Here is a 20183-nt window from a genome sequence, read left to right as displayed (position 1 = left end):
GGGGCCCGTCCACCGCCCCGACACTGCGTGCCCGTTGCACACGGCACCCCAACCCTACAGGGAGGCATCCCTAAGGGGACCCCTGTCCGCAAGAAGGTCATGTGGGACCAGGGGGTTAGGGTGTGTCGGCAGAAAAGCGTGATGACCATACGCCTGCTGCCGGTGTGCCACGCTCTCCAAGGAACTTGACTCTGTAGCCAGGTTTGGAGCGGTCGTATGTGCATCGACCCGAGGGGGACCACCCCCGCCGAGGATGCCATGTATCCCAGGAGCCTCTGAAATTGTTTCAGGGGGACCGCTGACTGCCTGAGAGTTTCAGGCAGTTCAACACTGATCGGGCGCGCTCTGTAGTCAGTCGCACTGCCTCTGGGAGGCCGCGAGGGCGCGGGCTTCCTCGTCGCGGGTCTCGCGCCCCCTGCAGGGGGTGAGCGGGGCCGCTCATGAGGACAGAGTCGAGTTCCATACCGAGAAAGAGGACGCTCTGCACCGGGGAGAGCTTGCTCTTCTCAGTTGACCTGAAGCCCCACCGATCTAGGTGCCGGAGCACCAGGTCCCTGTGTGTACACAACAGATCTCGAGAGTGCGCCAAGCTGAGCCAGTCATCGAGATAGTTTAGTACCCGCACACCTCCTTCCCTAAGGGGAAGGAGGGTGGCTTCCACGACCTTCGTAAAGACTCGTGGAGACAGGGACAGACCGAAGGGGAGGACCCTGTACTGATATGCCCGTCCCTCAAACACGAACCGTAGGAACGGCCGTTGTCGAGGGAGGATCGAGACATGAAGTACGCGTCCTTCAGGTCGATTGCCATGAACCAGTCCTGAAAGCTGACGGACGTCAGGATGCGCTTCTGCATGATCAACCTGAAAGGCAGCTATTGTGTAGGTGCCTGTTCAGAACACACAGATCCAAGATAGGGCGCAACCCCCCGCCTTTCTTGGGGACAATGAAGTACAGGCTGTAAAACCCGTTGAACATCTCAGCTGGTGATACGGGCTCGATCACTCCCTTCGCCAGAAGGGTGGTGACCTCGGCCCGAAGTACGGGAACATCCTAGCCTCTGACTGAGGTATATCGGATGCCCTGAAACTTGGCGGGCGTGAGGCGACTGGATCGCGTAGCCGAGACGGACCGTCTTCCCTAGCCAGCCTGACAGTCTGGGAAGCCGGACAGGCTCCCAGAAATGAGACAGGGGGACTAAAGGTACGATCTTTTTCATTGTCCCCCCGGGGGGTGGTTCGATGGCTAGCAGTACGGATTCCTTGCCGGGGGAGGTCCCCCGGCTCAGTCTGACTGAGAGTGCTGAGGGCTGGTGTTTATACTCGACATTGCGCTTCGCCATGACGCAACATCGAGTTTGCCGTTCACCGTCGTGCAGAGGGTGAGAGCGGCTGTGATAACCCAGAGAGAGAGGAAACTCTCCTTTTTTGAGAGTAAGTGGGCGCTAGCCCCCCGGAGGGGGCCAGCAGATGGTGAGACGGGGCAGGATCTGTCCCTACCGACTTCCCAGCGATGTGGCTGGGGTCGGGCCCAATGGTAGCCTCGATCCCCCTGAGGTCTTCCCATGACAGGCCGCTTTGCCCACGGCTGCTGATGGGGCGATGGTCTCCTCTTCGCTGTCTCTTCCAGGGGGGGGAGGTCCAACCGCCTGAGTGGGAAGGCCAGAGCTGGAGGGCGTCGAAGAGGACCAGGGCTGCTGAGGGCAACGCTAAGGACGTCACGAGTGTCGACGGCGCGAGGCGGCCGAGAGCGGATGTAGGACTGCTCTGTCAGACTCGGGAGGCCGAGACGTGGCTGGGTCTCTTTTGTTCAGGTGATCCCGTTGGTGGCCAGGGGGCCAAGCGGGCCGATGGGGGGGGGTGAGCGGATGTTGTGCCTTTGTGACCTGTCTTGAGCTTCTGGTATGCATGCCGGGTTTAGTACACAGATTAGTCAACTCCAGGCTCAACAGACCCCTTGCACGAGACGGGTGCGTCGAGAAAGCGGACCTTCTCGCGTTACTCATCTGCGCAAGGATCGGTCAGAGGAGTTTCTCATGGACCACAAGTGTGGACATCGTCCACCCAGGGCCCGCTGGTCACTTGGTCGCCGTAGAGCGAGGTCGTGGCGGCGCGGAGTTCCTGCATAAGCGCTGGGTCGGTCTTACCCCGTGGAGCTCTCTCAACGCCCTGGCCTGGCAGGAGCCATAGCGTGGAGAGAGGAGGCATCTTGGCCTGCCGCAATGTAAGCTCTCGACACCAGAGATGCCGAGACACCACATGCTTTGAGACGAGAGTCCTAGGTCGAGCCCCCCCCAGGTGGCCGCCCCTATCGGGCACGAGTGCACCGTCGGCGGCATACTCCACCTGGGGGAAACGACGTATCCTCCAGCTGTCTCAACCTCGAGGGAAGAGAGGGTGACGGAACTTTGTTTGACGTGAAACAGTGCCGGAAAGGGGGCGTTCCAGGTCTTACTAAGTTCCTCATGCACTTCCGGTAAACACGGCACTGGGGGCGGGCGCGGCTTGGAGCCGCGCTCAAACCCGAGGCGCCATGTAGCCAGCCGCGAGTCGCCGGGAGAGGCAGTGCGGGCACTGCAACCCAACACTCACGGCGGCCCGGGAAAGCATGGCTGACATTTCGACGTCGGCTTCTTCCTGGGCTCGACCCCCCGAGGGAGGGAGCCCGAGGAATCGTCGGAGTCGGATGGCAGTACGTACCCCCCGATGCTTGCAAGAGACATCTCATCATCACGCATCGTGTCCGAATACGTGATTGAGGAATAAGACGGCGGACCGTCTCCTGGGGAACGGTCAGACGAGCGAGACGAGGTGTGAACGGTCCGTGAGCCAGTGGCTGGAGATTATCGCTCACAGTAATCCTCATATCACCCTCGCTGCTTGCCGTAGCGGACGGCAGGGCCGTAGTCCTGCCGCCACGGAACGGGGAGCAAACGAGGTGGTGGCTGAGTCCCGTGGAACACAGCCACCCGTGACGCAACGTCTGAATCTCACCGCCCGCAGTGCGGGCAGGACGTATCCACAACGTCTGCCCCAGCGTACTGGAAGCAGGCATCGTGTCCGTCCCCCTCCTCGATGAGTGTGTTGCACCCATGAGAACAGCGGGACAGCCACGCTGGAGAAATTTGCTCTTTTAGAAAGGAAATTTGCTCGAACACCTCCGGAACTGCCGAGACGCCCAGGGGAGAGTCACTGCAGGAAGGGACCGTCCGCTGTCCACGTCGTAGATTCCAGCAGAAAAATGATCACCAAAGATCGTAGAGAAGCTCATCAGATGCGTAGGCTCTGAAGAACAAAAGGTGAATGAATGAGCACGCCGGCTTCCCTCTTATACCCGGACATCCGGGGAGGAGCCCGGCATGCAAATTTCATTCGCCAATTTTCATTGGCCTTTTCTAAATACTCAGAAGATGATAGGTTCTCAAGACAAACCCCATTCTGTCAGTTCGACACAACGTCGAGAGACCGACAGAAAGGGAACTGTAGTTCAGCTGTACCACATTAATTCACATTTGAGGACGTGGCTAGGACATTTCTGGAACGTAAGGAAAATTTCTAAGAAATGGAACGTTGCCAAGACGTCCTCAGAACGTGGTCACAAAGTAATGTCACGGTGACCAAATGAAGACGAACTGGCGACATCGTCAGAACGTACTGTGTCAGCTGGGGAAGCCTTGTTTTTTTGTTCTACAAATGCACAAGGGCTGGTTAGATAAATCTTTGTAAAAACGAATCCCGTTTCACTAAGTCATACACTGTGGAAAATCTGTGAAACCGTGTTAATATTACATAATTTGTTGTGTTTTAAGAAAAGAAACCGTTTATCCCAGACCCTGCTTCCTAAGTTTATTTAGCTAAATCAGGATCTCAACAACAGATATACCTTCCATATATGTATTTTCTAGGATTACTATTTATCACTTGATCGCCCCGTCTCGTATTTCTGTCGCCCCCTCTTCAGCGAACCTCTGTTTACATGACAATTCCCCTGTGCACAAACCAAGGCTCAAAAAGAAACGATTGATCCAGTCTAAAGTGGAAGAACTTGACTGATTGATCCAATCTAGAGTGGAAGAACTTGACTGGTCTGCACAAAGCCCAGACCTGAAACCAACTGAGCCCCTTTGGTATGACTTGCAGGCTTTGAGCGAAACATTTAAAGGTGGGGTAACCGATTTCCGAATTACGCTTTAGACAACTGAGTCGGGCCGAGTACCAAAACAACCTATCTATGACTTGACTACCCGTGTTTACAATTCAGAACAGAACATAATTCATATTTGTTTTGTTTGGAATTACTGGAAAATATCATGTTTATTAGAAGAGGGAGTTCAATACTTTTTTCCATATAGTGTAAATAACATTTTCAAATTACATCATAAAACATACATAAATACAGTATGTATGTTTTATTATGTAATTTGAAAATGTTATTTTACCTTTTTTTAAACATGATTTTATTGTAGGATTTTTTGTATTAGAAACAAATACGGTACCAGGACATGGTTAAACTACGGGTATTGTGGTGAGACCATAGTAGATCTATACGATTTGACTGTAAATAAAATATTTCTATGGTTACTATTGTAGTCATGGTTAATTAGTGGTAATATATACTCCCTGATCTTGGAGTCTTGAAATTGTGTAATCAGGCACATGCACACATCAAAGGGGGCATGAGCCCCTGCCCTTTTCTTCCTTGAGAAAAGGTGCCCTTTTTTCTGGGGATGTTTTTATGACTATACCATACATATACAGTATATCTGTGTGCGTGTTTCTGTTTGCGCACAGCTTTAGAAAAATCTGAATATCAGGTCGGGTTGGGAAATGTTAAAAGACTGTCAAATTCCGATGCCTTTCTCCCCTCACGTCTCTTGTGCATGACGCACAGCACAGCGTTTACATGAACACATCGGATTGAATTTAATCAGATTGTGCAATCTGAATGTAGTGTTTACATGAAAGGTAAATTAAGTGATCTTTCGTGTTTACATGACAAGTTTATAATCCAATATAATCTGCTGACATGCGCACACTGCACAAGTGTTCACTTAAATACCCACTAAAACAGTGTTTTGAAGCACATGTTGTATATATTTTATTTTACAAACGGCACGAAAAAAATTTAGTTTATAAAGGCAGAGTAACGTCTCGTGCCAATGAAGCACGAGCACACCCGATCGGGGGCGGACTTACCCATTAGGCAAAGGTAGGCAATCGCCTGGGTCCCCGAGCTACCAGGGGCCTCCAAAAGGAAGGGGTGGACTTAACCAATAAGCCATGTCACTAGCCACGTAGAGCCCCAAGTAATCATCAAAATAGTCGGGATATCCCTGGGATTCCCTGTTAAGGTTTTACGTTATTACATCTGTACGAAGCCGCCCCCAATGGACCATTCCATTAGCACCGTATATGCGCGAGACGAATTCGACACTATCTAGAGAAAGTTAAAGCAGCGGCGGAATTAGTAACGTAGAACTGCGGACTAAATTAAAAAGGTATTGCAAACTGCATTTGCAAATGCGTTTTCTATTTGTTTGTGTCAAAATTGTGACATAATTCAAACGCAAATGCAAACCATTTGCATTTGCATTTACGCGAACGTACAATGTCTGCAAAATTTCGAAAGGAAAAGAAAAGTCTATTTGCAAATGAATTACCACTGTTTTACGAGTTACGACACTGCCATATTTAAATCGCAATAGCAATTCCCCATATGCCATTTCACTTCCTCTGGTGTCGCGTATTAAAGGCGCAGTTCTTAATTAACAGTGGCCACTAGCGTTGTATTATAGATTTGCCACGAATCGCTCAGTCCAACCACGAAGGTGGCCACCATAGTACAAAAAGATGTCGTTCTCATGTTGATGCAGGGAAGAGATTTTGCGGGCATTAGAAAGACTGTAGAAGGAGCTATGACTTATGTATTACATAAAATAAAAGGTTTGTGGATTTTAAGTTTAAAAAGAAGGATAAAAGTCAGGCAGGAGCTAGGACCTGCGCTAATATTATAAAGACTTTACAGCAGAGACACGTTAGCAGATGTGTACTCACAGATATCTATGGAGATACTTTCTAGCAGAGATGTTGGAGCGAAAAATCGTCTAAAAATCACCCCCGAGGAGGTTGCTTTGATTCGGATCAGTATGTGAGTAACATACTAACATACCAAGACATGTTGTTGTTCTAATATTAGCTGTGTGACGGAGCAGTTTTGAGCGTCATTGTTTATCTGGAACCGCTTTAATATTGTACTCGTCCAGATACTGGAGAGAGCGAGAGCGTGTTGGAGCTGAATCTGGAGAGCGAGCAAGAGCGCGTATTAATCTTTTACTCAATGATGAATAAACGTTCAGTTAATCCGCGGGTCACATGCGTTCCGCACCGGAGAGCACGATCAGTACGGATCACGGATCTTCCCGCGATCCTTTTCACCGCGATACCGCAGCGGAGAGGAAACGCGCGTTGTAGAGTTGTTTGTCCGTTTAGGGCTGCTGTACAAAACATGACGGCGAATTCAATGTAGTGTACATGTCATGGCTCTGCTTCATTTTGTCATGTTTTTCTTGGTCCTGTAGCAGAGTCATGACAAAGCCTTTGGTTATGTGTGGAGAGAAACATATTGTTGTCCTTTTGACAATAATATATGTTCTCTCCAGTGTCTCGTCTCTGTTCCCGCCATCTCGTTTCCTCGTTATTTTTCCCTGAGTGTTTAATTACCCACACCTGCCCCGTGTCGTTATCCTTTGTCTGTCTTCCCTATATAATACCCTCATGTTTCATTGTCCTGTGTCGGTCATTGCATGTGTATGTACTCGTGTCATGTCCAGCTGTATCACCTGTTCCTGTTTCGTCCTTTGTAGTAAGTGTTAGTTTAGTTTAATCCTTGTCTAAGTTTATGTGAGTCTAGTGTTTAGTCAGTTTACGTCCCTGTTACTTGTGTGATTTTCTTGTTCCTGTGTTTTGCCCCCATCGTGGGTTTTTGTTTTGTGTTCTGTTATTATTTTGTAAGAATAAACTTCTGTTAACCCCTTCATCCCCGCCTGCCTGCGATTGGGTTCTTTTCCCCCAGTGTCCGTGACAGTACATCAGCTCTGTGTGTAGATATAAACAGCTTATTCTAAGGTATTACAAACTTAATGGTCCATTACGTAAGGTCTTTATACACCTTTGAAGAAATAGTTTTGTATGTTATATTGTATTTCTGTCAATAGATCCTCCTAAAAATGCTGTATTGTTCCTTTAAACCTGCCAAAACTCAAATGAAATCGCAAAACCCTTTGCATTTGCATTTGCGTTTCCCCTGACTTGTACAGAAACCTGTCAATCAATGGCGGGGGTGGGCTTATTCAACGGGGCGTGTTTGTATCGGGAAGTGAAATCATTCACCGTCGACTGGAACGTAAGTAGATACATGTGATACAGCTAAACACAGGAGTGAAGTTACAACTGCACTCACAATCGACGTTGAAAACAGTGCAGTTTTCAATTTTGTTTGTTTGTTTGGAAATAACTCGCGCTGGAACTCTGTGCTCAGAGCGGCATCACTTAGCATGTGAAACTTCGGTGCATGATGGATAATCATCACCTTCTGCAACATTCCTCTACACATGTATGTTTGTTTGTTTGTTTGTTTATGGTATTCGTTTTCACAGTACTCCGAAGTCAAAGCAAGGACATGACATTTATTGACAACACTGTGACCGTATTTTGCATCATGATTAATACGTGTTGTAAACCATAGCAAAACATGTTCACTGTGTATGAATAAACAGCATCCTACATTATCATTGTTGTTCATTATGCATATAACAAGTTAATAATAAATTACAAAAGTATGTGAATTCTACATCTCTTTATTTGTGTATCATAACATAGTGAGACAAAGACAAACTTGTGCTCCAGTGTTTTAGTGAGTTTGCTGGACAAAGAAGTAGCTGTCATCTACAAATTACTGGATGGAGTTGTTGCTGTATTTAAAATGTAATTTCCGAACAGCCTTTTCAACAACATGTGCAGTAAATGAGCCCATCAGGTGATGCACCAACCTGAGAAATTAATGTAATTATGATGAATCCACACTGCTTCAATATGACTTTTATTGGTAGCTCATTGAGATCACCAAACCACTGTTTGTGTTTATCGAGCCCGTTGAACTTCTTTAAATTATACTTGTTAAGTGCCACAATTGTAAAGATTTTCTCTATATGAAAGTTTGCATCTGATCCTTGTTTGTTCCATTATTATTATTTTGGCTTTTAGCTGTAGCTCAATCCAGGTTTCTGCACAAATCAGAGGAAACGCAAATGCAAAGGGTTCGCGATTTCATTTGAGTTTTGGCAGGCTTAATACGCGACACCAGAGGAAGTGAAATAGCATATGGGGAATTGATATTGCGATTTAAATATGGCAGGGTCGTAACTCGTAAGACAGAGGTAATTCATTTGCAAATAGACTGCTTTTCCTTTTGAAATTTGGCAGACATTGTACGTTCGCGTAAATGCAAATGAAAACGGTTTACATTTGCGTTTGAATTATGTCACAATTTTGACACGAGCAAATAGAAAACGCATTTGCAAATGCAGTTTGCAATTCCTTTTTAATTTAGTCCGCAGAATCTCTCCATAGCCCACAGCGAGAGTGTCACTGTGTGGTACATTAGCTGCAAAAACGAAATTGAGTCTCGCTCGTCTGACCGTTCCCCAGGAGACGGTCCGCCGTCTTATTCCTCAATCACGTATTCGGACACAATGCGTGATGATGAGATGTCTCTTGCAGCATCGGGGGGTGACGTACTGCCATCCGACTCCGACGATTCCACGGGCTCCCTCCCTCGGGGGGTCGAGCCCAGGAAGAAGCGGACGTCGAAATGTCAGCCATGTTTTCCCGGGCTGCCGTGAGTGTTGGGTTACAGTGCCCACACTGCCTTTCCTGGCGCTCGCGGCTGGCTACATGGCGCCTCGGTTTGAGCGCGGCTCAAAGCCATGCCTGCCCCCAGTGCCGTGTTTACCGGAAGTGCATGAGGAACTTAGTAAGACCTGGAACGCCCCTTTCTGTCACGTTTCACGTCAAACAAAGTTCCGTCACCCACACTGCCCTCGAGGTTGAAACAGCTGGAGGATACGTGGAGTATGCCGCCGCAGTGCTCTCGTGCCCGTAGGCGGCGGCCACCTGGGTGGGGCTCGACCTAGACTCCCGTCCAAAGCATGTGGTGTCTCGGCATCTCTGGTGTCGAGAGCTTACATTGCGGCGGACCAAGCTGCCTCCTCTCTCCACGCTATGGCTCCTGCCAGGCCAGGGCGTTGAGAGAGCTCCACGAGGGTAAGACCGACCCAGCGCTTATGCAGGAACTCCGCGCCACCACCGACCTCGCTCTACGGGCGACCAAGGTGACCACGCGGGCCCTGGGTCGGACGATGTCCACACTTGTGGTCCATGAGAAACTCCTCTGGCCGATCCTTGCGCAGATGAGTAATGCTGAGAAGGTCTGCTGTCTCGACGCACCCGTCTCGCAAGGGGGGGCTGGTTGGTGTTACTGTCGAGCCGCAGTGGCCCCGCTCACCCCCGCCCGTCGGGGCACGAGACCCGCACGCGGCCTCCCCCGGAGGGTTCTCGACAGTAAAGAAGCAGTCCTCCGTGCGCGACACGACCGCCTCGGCCGTCGAGTCCCATGCACTGTCTGCTTCCCAGCAGCCCTGGTCCTCTTTGACGCCCTCCAGCTCTGGCGCCCCCACTCAGGCGCCCCCCCCCCCTGAAGGAGACAGCGAAGAGGAGACCATGGCCCCATCAGCAGCCCAATTACTCTCAAAAGAGGAGAGTTTCCTCTCTCTCTGGGTTATCACAGCCACTCCAACCCTCTGCACGACGGTGAACGGCAAACTCGACATGGCGAAGCCTTGTCAATGTCGAGTATAAACACCAGCCCTCAGCACTCTCAGTCAGACAGTGCATTGAGCTGCAGAGTCGCCAGGCAGGAAAAACAGCAGAGCCGATCTCCTCCCCGGGGGACCTCCCCCGGCAAGGAACCCGTACTGCTAGCCATCGAACCACCCTCCCCCCCCCGGGGGGATGATGAAAAAGATCGTACCTTTAGTCCCTGTCTCATTATTCTGGGAGCCTGTCTGGCTTCCCAGACTGTCAGGCTGGCTAGGGAAGATGATCCGTCTCGGCTACGCGATCCAGTCGCCTCACGCCTGCCAAGTTTCAGGGCATCCGATATACCTCAGTCATTCTGGTGAAGGGAGTGATCGAGCCCGTCTCACCAGCCAAGATGTTCAACGGGTTTTACAGGCTGAACTTCATTGTCCCCAAGAAAGGCAGGGGGCTGCGCCCTTTCTTGGGTCTGTGTGTTCTGAACAGGCACCTACATAATAGCTGCCTTTCAGGTTGATCCCGCAGAAGCGCATGCTGACGTCCATCAGGTGTCAGGACTGGTTCATGGCAATCGACCTGAAGGACGCGTACGTCATGTCTCGATCCTCCCTCGACATCGGCCGTTCCGACAGTTTGTGTTCGAGGGACGGGCATATCAGTACAGGGTCCTCCCCTTCGGTCTGTCCCTGTCTCCACGAGTCTTTACGAAGGTCGTGGAAGCCGCCCTCCTTCCCCTCAGGGAAGGAGGTGTGCGGGTACTAAACTATCTCGACGACTGGCTCAGTTTGGCGCACTCTCGAGATCTGTTGTGTACACACAATGACCTGGTGCTCCGGCACCTAGATCGGTGGGGCTACAGGTCAACTGAGAAGAGCAAGCTCTCCCCGGTGCAGAGCATCCTCTTTCTCGGTAGAGAACTCGACTCTGTCCTCATGAGCGGCCCTGCTCACCCCCCGCGGGGAGCGCGAGACCCGCGACCTCCCAGAGGCAGTGCGATTGACTACAGAGCGCGCCCGATCAGTGTTGTACTGCCTGAAGCTTTCAGACAGTCAGCGGTCTCCCTGAAACAATTCAGAGGCTCCTGGGATACATGGCATCCTCGGCGAGGGTGGTCCCCCTCGGGTCGATGCACATACGACCGCTCCAACACTGGCTACAGAGTCATGTTCCTTGGAGAGCGTGGCACACCGTCAGCAGGCGTATGGTCACACGCTTTTCTGCCGACACACCCTAACCCCCTGGTCTCCATGACCTCCTTGGGGTTGGGTTGCCGTGTGCAACGGGCAAGCAGTGTCTGAGCGGTCGACGGGCCCCCGCCTGCATTGGCATTTCAACTGCCTAGAGTTGTTGGTTGTGCTACTTGCATTCAGGAGGCTACTACCTCTCGTGCAGGGCAAGCACTTGCTGGTCCGGTCGGACAGCACAGCTGCTGTGGCGTATATCATTGTATTCGCTCACGGCAGCTAACATGACTCGCCCGGCGCCTCCTCCTCTGGAGTCAGCAGGTGATCAGTTCCCTGCGAGCCACACACATCCCAGGCGTCCTGAACCAGACAGCTGATGCGCTCTCTCGTCAGTCAACGCCTCGCGGAGAGTGGCGACTCCATCCCCGCGCATCCGGCTCATTTGGGAGAGGTTCGGCCAGGCACAGGTGGTCCTGTTGCCATTCCGGACTCCACCCATTGTCCGCTTTGGTACTCCCTGTCCGATGCAACCCTCGGCACGGATGCCCTTGCGCACAGCTGGCCGCGGGCCAAGCGGAAGTACGCTTCCCCCCAGTGAGCCTCATTGCACAGATCCTGTGCAAGGCCAGGGAAGAGGAGCATCAAGTGGTACTAGTTACGCCCCCTTTGGCCTAACCAGGACTTGGTTCTCGGAGCTAAGGCTCTGACAACAACTCCCCCCTTGCCGCTCTCCCTGGCGAACTGCTTCCCCAGGGGAAGGGGCACGTTACGGCATCCCAGGCAAAACCTGGTCTCCATGACTGGACGGGACGAGGAGATCCTGAGTGACCCACCCCCGGTCTGGTTGGGACGTCACTCAGGCTAGGGCTTCGGCCACTGGGCGGCTTATACGCCCATAGGTGGCGCCTCTTCCCGTCCTGGTGCTCTTCTCGGCGAGAAGACCCGCGGAGTTGCTCGGTCGGGTACGAGCTGTCCCTTCCTCAAAAGCTGGGGAGTAACCTCTCCCCCTCCACACTGGGAATGTATGTAGCCGCTACGGCCGCTCATCATGACCCAAGTGCTGGGTAGCCTCTGGGACAGCACGACCTGGTCATTAGGTTCCTAAGGGGCGTGAGATGGTGACCACCTTACCCGCGCTCCGTACCCTCTTGCGACCTAGGTGGCGGGCCTCAAGAGGCCCCCGCCCCCTTCGAGCCTCTCGGGGTTGCCGCTCTTTCTCAGTCTTGATAAAAACGGCTTTCCGCATGGCGCTCACCTCCAAGAGGGTAGGGGATCTACAAGCACCCTCCGTGTCCACAGATTGCCTAGAACTCGGTGCCGGGATTCTCACGTTATCTTGAGACCCCGGCTACGTGCCCAAGGTTCCCACCACTCTCCCGAGAGACCAGGTGGTGAACCTGCAGGCGCTCCCCACCGGGGAGGAAGACCCAACCTATCCGTGTTGTGTCCAGTATGCGCACGGCGCCTCTACTTAGACCGCATGCAGAGCCCAGAAGCTCTGAGCAGCTCTTTGTCTGTTTCGGAGGTCAGCAGGAGGGCTGTCTCCAAACAGAGGCTGGCGCACTGGATCGTGGATGCCCTCGTTAGGACATACCGATCTCAATTCGCCCCTGCCCATTGGGAGTGAGGCACACCCCTCATGGGCACTGGCTCAGGGCGCCTCTCTGGCAGACATCTGCAGAGCTGTGGGTTGGGCTATGCCCAACAACTCCGTGAGGTTCTAATACCTATGTGCGGAACCGGTGTCAGCCCGCATCCTGGCAAGGTGTGGGACCGGCAGCCGGTAGGGCGTACGTCTGCGGAAGCCCTTCCCCCTCCGGGGGGAGCAGTGGCGATCCCGCCTCACTTCTTTCCCCTCTGCTAAAGAACAGGCATTCCATCCATCACTAAGCACCCTTCCAGGGGACAGGCTGGGCAGAGCAGCCCTGCTCCCTTAGGCCGGGGAACAGTAGAGATATCTCCCACATAGCTCTTACCGGACCTAGTGCTCCAGACATGGTAACCCCCCCTCCGTGGGCTGTTCCGTCTGATGTATCCTCATGAATGGTTCCCACCTTGGCAACCCATGACCTCCCCAGGTGGACTCCCACCTTGCGGTTAACTCCTGCAGTCCGCACATTCCTCCCATGAGTTCTCCCTTGATGGTGAGACCATGTGGTGTCTCCACTAATTCCTTCCTACGGTAGGTAGTGGCCTCTGCAGCGTTTTCCCCCCAGGGGGGAATAATGCTTACCCAGTGGCCCGTACGGTGCCGGGCGGCTTCTTGCCATTTAGAGAACTAGGCCTCCGCCCGTGGCGGCCGGTGACAGGGGCTTCCCAACTTTGTGTAAAGCTCTGGGTCCCCCCTTCCTCTCCACTGGAGGGTCATAATTTCGCGTTAGCGTGTTCGTCTGACTCGCCCAGGCCAGTCAACGTCGCTCCGCATAGATTGTGAAGCGGCTCAGTGCTGTGGCGTTTTCCATAGGAACCCCATTCTGTCGGTTCGACACAACGTCGAGAGACCGACATAAAGGGAACGTCTTGGTTACGGATGTAACCTCGGTTCCCTGATGGAGGGAATGAGACGTTGTGTCCCTCATGCCACAACACTGGCCGCCCACCCCAGCGGTCGGGGGAGGATGCTTTAGGCTCCTCAGACCAACAGGTGAATGAATGAGCACGCCGGCTTCCCTCCTATACCCGGACATCCGGGGAGGAGCCCGGAATGCAAATTTCATTCGCCAATTTTCATTGGCCTTTTCTAAATACTCAGAAGATGATAGGTTCTCAAGACAAACCCCATTCTGTCGGTTCGACACAACGTCTCGTTCCCTCCATCAGGGAACCGAGGTTACATCCGTAACCAAGACGTTTTCCCCTGTCACTTTGATGGTGGGTGAAAAGTTGTGTGAGGAAAAATATGGGTTGCAGTAAAGTAAAATGGCGCATTCGGGGCCCCCATACATGGATTTGCCTAGGGCTCCCAAATCCCTAAATCTGCCCCTGCACCCGATGCGGTTTTACCATGGTAAATCCATGACAAAAGTACCAAGACCCACCAGAGCGTCTACAGGCAAACCATAATTAAATAAGTGTTTAGCAACAGCTAATACCGAACTTTAGAAGTGATAATATGCTGATTCTTGTCATGTAAACACGCACATCAATCAGATCACTTAATTTACCTTTCATGTAAACACTACATTCAGATTTCACAATCTGATTAAATTCAATCCGAAGTGTCCATGTAAACGCAGCTAGTGTGTGGTGAAGCACACATGATCGGCACGTCGCAGACAGGCACAGCACAGGCAGAGAACCGCAGAAGTGAAGCCGCCCTATTCCAGTTGTTTTTGTCTTGGTGTGCGGGTGAGTGATGATTAAAAATATTAAGCTACCAGTGCCTCGAATTTACAGCTAATTATCCAAAAGATATAAGCAAAATATGAGTAATTTGTCTTGCTAGTAACCCATGAGCTACAATGTAATAAGTTAGCTAAAGTTTATCTTATGCAGCCTTTCCTGCCAACCAAGTTTCGCCCTGACTCTAATAAAACACACCTGAACAACCAAGGGCTTAATTCAGCGCTGCGCAGATTCATTGTGTTAAGTACAGCGAGAGACGTTCAAGTGCAGAATGGTCTGTATGTTTACAGTCGCTCTCGCGGTATCTTACTGACATATGCCGATCGATCTCCGCACAGCGCCGCAAAAAGACCTTGATTAAGCTTGTTCATGGCCCAGTTGCATAAACTTAGCCGCTAAATTAAGACTGTGTTAAGATTTGTTAAGACAAATAGTCTCACCGACTAGCAATTAGTTTGGACTAATCAGTCTTACTTTTCATATTTCAATTAGCCCAATCTACCTTTTTATGTAACTGATTTAAAGAAGCTATGAAGAGTCTTGAAGAAAAAAATTAGATGACTAACTTCTAAGACTAGTTAAGCAGTTTATGCAACCAGCCCCAGGTGTGATTTATTTCGGGTCTAAACTCGGCAGAAAAGTGGATCTAGTAAAATTAATAATGTTATCAAAATCGACACATGCATATCATGCAAATCAGGCATTGAGTAATTAAAATGAGCTAATTTCCATACATTTGATGCAAGGCATTACAGATGAATAGGATAAACAAAATAACTAAAGTATATCACCACAGAACTTCCCCGGTTATTAGTTAATGACTTATATCAAGAGTTTTTTCCCTTTAAATGTTGTTTAAATATGCATATAGCTGGTTTTGGTTAATTTAAAATAAATCTACAGAAGTAAACAGATAGTAGGCTTTTAAACAAACACCCAATTTAAAAACACCTTTTTCAAAAGAAGAAATGGAAAGTAAATCAATGTGTACCAAAATCTCAAAACTAAAAACTGCGGGGTCAAATGACATGATTAAAAACATGATTAACTCGTGTTTATGGTGTAATAAAATGTGTTTTACGGTTAAAAAAACTCTTTTACATACTGCACATTATTGTAGCGCCTCTATGCCCCGCCTTTCTAAAACGCTTGGATTTTGACAAAATGTATCGCTATGAAAAGCGCGGTGTGCTCTGATTAGCCAGTTGCCCAGTGCGTTGTGATTGGCTGAATATCTCAAGCGTGTGGCAGAAATGTTACGCCCCCGGACGACACCGATTGTCAGTGCATCTCTCACTCGGAGACGTTTCGTGTTATAACAGTTGCAAAAGCAGTACACTAATAACAGCAGTGTCAGATTAAATAATGACATGAGCAGATGAATGCATTCCTTATGCATTCCTGCTGTGACATGGCGGCACAGCTGCTATAACTGAAGCTACACCTTCAGCTTTGCGTATAAAAAGTGATGTAGATATCCATTCTAGTATGTTGTTAGTAGTATTCTATTTGTGTGTGCGTGCGTGTGTGTTTGCATGGTACAGGAAGTATAATTACAACAACAAGAATAATAATAATTTGAGATGATATGAGATGATGCCCTTTTTTCCACTTGAGCCCCTGCCCCTTAAAATGTTTGTGCACGTCCCTGCGTGTAATGCATATCATTTCTTATAGCTTTAGCGTAAGCATTTTAAGACGCATATTAAAATAACTTATAACACTCTTAAGACTTACGTCACACTGGAGGAACATGCGCTCTGACGCATCCACCGGCGAATTCATCTCAAACGCTTCAGACGATTGTAAGGAGGCGATGTATGCGTCAGAGCGGAGAGAAAGTGCGCTTGTTAAGAGAAGAATCAGACCCCGGTAACACACATACGGAGATAAGAGATAGAGGTGGAGATAAGATAGACCCCAGCACATCACCATCACATGCATCGCGTTGGGGACATTTCTATATGATTACGCGCTTAATGCTGGAATTACGGTACTGAATAGTTTCTTCTGATGCGTATGATGAACCTGTCGACAGGCTGGTAATACAGAGTATTTTTAACATCAACGCAGTTCTGGAAGTGCGTAAAACGCGTCCGTTGGAGAGAACGGATCACTCGAGTTAGATCCATGCAGCAGTCACAGACAAACTGGAAATGTCGGCACCTTATGCGATGGGCGGTGAAAGCTCTGACTTATCATCAATAATATTGCTTACGTAAAGTTGGCATCCCCTACTGAAAGGACAACATCTTTTCTACTATCATTGGAATCTGTTATATAGAAAATCGCAAAGCGGTGTGTTTTGTATGGCAAGAGCATGGATATGTGGTGTGGATGCTGAATCCAGTCAGGATGCTGATGCTGAGAGTTGCGTGGGCTCTAGCGGGAGCGGCGATGTGCTGTTTCCTCATCGTACTCATTCACTCCCGCTTTCTAAGAGACGGTAATGTAGGCTATTTTTTATTACACCCTGCATATTTGATAGACTTCGCACCTGTAGGTTTACTTCAGTCTCCTGCCTGATGATTTGATGGAGAAATATTGCAGATTTACTTCCTGTGATCATTGTTTTTACAGTGCGCAATAATATACACATATACCTAAACCTAAACATCAATGTAGAAAATGGCATTATCAATTTTGAAGTTAATTAGCATTATACTAATATAATTAGCTCTAAACTACTATTTGGTGAAATTAGAAAAAAGAAAAGTGATTATTTGCCCCAATTAATTTATTTTTATTTAAAGGTTATATCTTGCATCACACCAAATTAAGTAACACATGGAGCCGTGTTTTAATACTTTATGATACTATTATATATTTTGTGGTTATTTTTGCCTTAGAGTTTCCATGTCAATGTATTTTGGATTTCCAAATCAGGCAGTTGAAGTGGAATCATGTCAGTATGAATGCTAAAAAGTGAAAAATCAGAGCCACACAGTCAAGTCAGCCAGATACAGCTGCTTCACTTTTACACACTAACAATAGATATAGAATGTCCTTTTCAGCAGACATCTATCCTTGCTTCTGTGTGTGCCTTAAGGGAAGACAAGCACGGTTTGTTTATAGATGAGAGAGAAGGTCAGGTGATTTCTTTGCTTAGTAGTGGAGACTGAAGCGTGTTTTCAACCTTCCCCTGTACTTTTGATGTAAAAATAAACGTATATATAAGAGAGGTGAACAGGATTACAACAGTTTTAATAAAAAAGAGACAAAAAAAAAAACAGAAAATGAGATAAACTATTGGTCTTATGTTATCTAATGATGCAGGCAATCATTCTGGTAAAAATAATTTAGCTTTTGGTGTATGCAGGATGTGCATATGCTCCTTAGGAATAGTTCACCAAAAAAAAGGAAACTTCTGTAATTTATTTTTTATTAAACAGTGTCATAGTGACCACATATTTAAAGCTCTAAAAGAAAGTAGTAGCACTACTTGCGCGTGCTACAAGTACTCTAAACCCATACGATTGCTTTGTATAAGGAACGTGTCATAATTAAGTTCAGATTTGTATTCACAAGGTTATTGCCTAAGCCTGACTTTCATATTTGGTGTGTTTCTGTTCAACTGACAGAAAGATTGTGTCATAGAAGACATTAAGCATTATTGGGCACTTTGAATTTTGATAATTAATTCAGGACTAAATTATTTAAGATCTTCTCAAATTAAAATGTTGTGTTTAGGCATTCTCATGCATTTATTGCCATTGTATGAGGATTGTTTTAAGTCAAGAAAAATCATAGCACATACTGTAAATGTGTTTACTGAAGTCTTTGCTGAAGTAAATAAGGCATGGAGGTGAAACCACATAGGCGATCACTTGGCTGTACTCAAGGTCATTGCTGAGACTAGGAGGTGAGGTAATTTATAACATGCATTGAACAAACTCCACTGACCAGAAATATTGCAGACCAGCTTGGGTAATCATTTATCATATATTACCTTGGAATACAGTACACTCCTAAAGCGTTAAAAATGTTCAGCCTTTTTGTTTAACACATCTACTGGTGGCCTTTACTCAGCAATTTAGTTCTTCTTGACTCATAACTACTTTTCTGTACAACAGCTAGTTCCAGCTGTTTGTATTGGTAACCAGTTGGTATTATTTTATTTAATATTCTTTGGGTGGACATCATGGGTGCAGGAGACATTTTCAGAATGGTGGACCAAACTGTGAGCAAAAGCCCAGATAGTAAATCAGATTTCCTGGCTAACTGTCAGACCACCATCATATTTTAAACTTGTCTGATCATTAATAAAATAATATTGATTATTATTACAATACGAAAAAGCAACATAGCCATGAGACAACATAGCTCACAGCAGAGACCAAGCAAAATAAAAATGCAAATGAAAAACAAACAAATATGACATAGAAGTTTAGATAAACAATGACACTTAAAACTGCTCCCTTTCAAGTTAAATATATTTCTAAAGCACATTTAAAACAACCACAGTTGACCAAAGTGCTGTACATAAAAGTCATAAAGTTAACAACAATAAGGTAATACAAAGACAAAGAAAGACCACAGTCAAAGGCTAATGAATAAAAATGTGTTTTAAGACTAGTTTTAAACACAGACAAGGTTGGGGCCATCCTCACTAAACAAAGGTAATGCATTCCACAGTTTAGGGGCAGCTACAGTAAAGGCACGTTCTCCCCTTTGCTTCAGTCTTACTCTAGTGACTGCCAACAACATAAGGTCAGCAGCAGTGGCGGCGCTAGGGGTGGGCTAAGGGGACTGAAACCCCGAATGTTTTCAGTAAAGCCCCGAATGTTTTATTACCATGCCGTGTATGAATCACTTAAGGCCGTTTACATTTTGCATCTTTTGCGTGTCTACCCATGGGCAAATGTGAGTGGGTCCTTCTTCTTCGAAAAGTGTAAAAACAACACCACTCTCCCAGCAACTTCTGTGGTGTAGTAAGATGCGTGACAAGTAGTACTGACTCTACATTTAAGTGCACGATCAAATCCACCTTTTCCCAAACTACATTCACATCAGATATCAGATCATACAGGCATTTATTTTCAACAAAATGAAGAAAATATTTGAAAATGGCTAACAGATGTTTATAATAAAATGTATGGTGAGGTTTAGGGTAGAGATGTCTTATTAGTTGTCATCTATTTAATAATTTTATTACATATAATCATTTACACTCGTATTATTATTGTAAAATGTATATTGTACAACATTACTTGTTTACCTGGCTGTGTCGAAACGGAATGAAGTTTAATTTGCATGAGCTCATCAATATCAATCTAATTGAGGTGGCCAAACAAATGAAAGACGGCGGGATTTGCTACGGACAGAAGCCGAAATTAAGGTCCGCTTTAACTGTGAAAGAGCCAGCGATATGAAAGTGGCTTAATGTTTAATGTTTGATAACTGTTTTATCATAGAAATGTTAGGGCCATTCACATGTTGCGTGTAAAAACACGTGCAAAACGCTGGCTACATTGCTTTTTCCCTCTTTCTTTTTTTGATAAGTTATATTTTAGGGGCGTTTTGCCTTTATTTGATAAGACAGTGGAGAAAAGACAGGAAAGCTTTGGTTAGAGACAGGGGAGTGGGACTGGGAAAAGATGCCTGAGACGGGAATCAAACTCAGATAGGGCTGCAAGTGCACTAGCACTATATGTCAGCACACACTAACCACAGGGCTATTGGTGCCGATGGGGCTTGGGAGTTTGGGCTCCCTTGGGGTTTGTCGTTACTATTTGAGCGCGATTGACGTGCATTAACATTTAAATAACAAACCTGAGTAAACA

The 20183-nt window shown here is 47.8% G+C and overlaps 1 protein-coding gene across 1 annotated transcript in view; it reads right to left on the bottom strand.

Annotated features, from left to right (window-relative positions):
- The window catches only part of LOC130550289 (uncharacterized), a 66688-nt gene extending 49839 nt beyond the window's left edge, over positions 1-16849 (bottom strand). Inside the window, exon 1 of the mRNA XM_057327714.1 lies at positions 16138-16849. Coding sequence (XP_057183697.1) covers positions 16138-16344 — 207 coding nt within the window. The 5' untranslated portion in view covers positions 16345-16849. The remainder of the gene's footprint in view (positions 1-16137) is intronic.
- Positions 16850-20183: the final 3334 nt, after the last annotated feature.

This window comes from Triplophysa rosa, unplaced genomic scaffold (assembly GCF_024868665.1).
Source record: "Triplophysa rosa unplaced genomic scaffold, Trosa_1v2 scaffold280_ERROPOS268589, whole genome shotgun sequence".
Classification (NCBI taxonomy): Eukaryota; Metazoa; Chordata; class Actinopteri; order Cypriniformes; family Nemacheilidae; genus Triplophysa; species Triplophysa rosa.
This window is presented reverse-complemented; position numbering and strand designations above follow the sequence as displayed.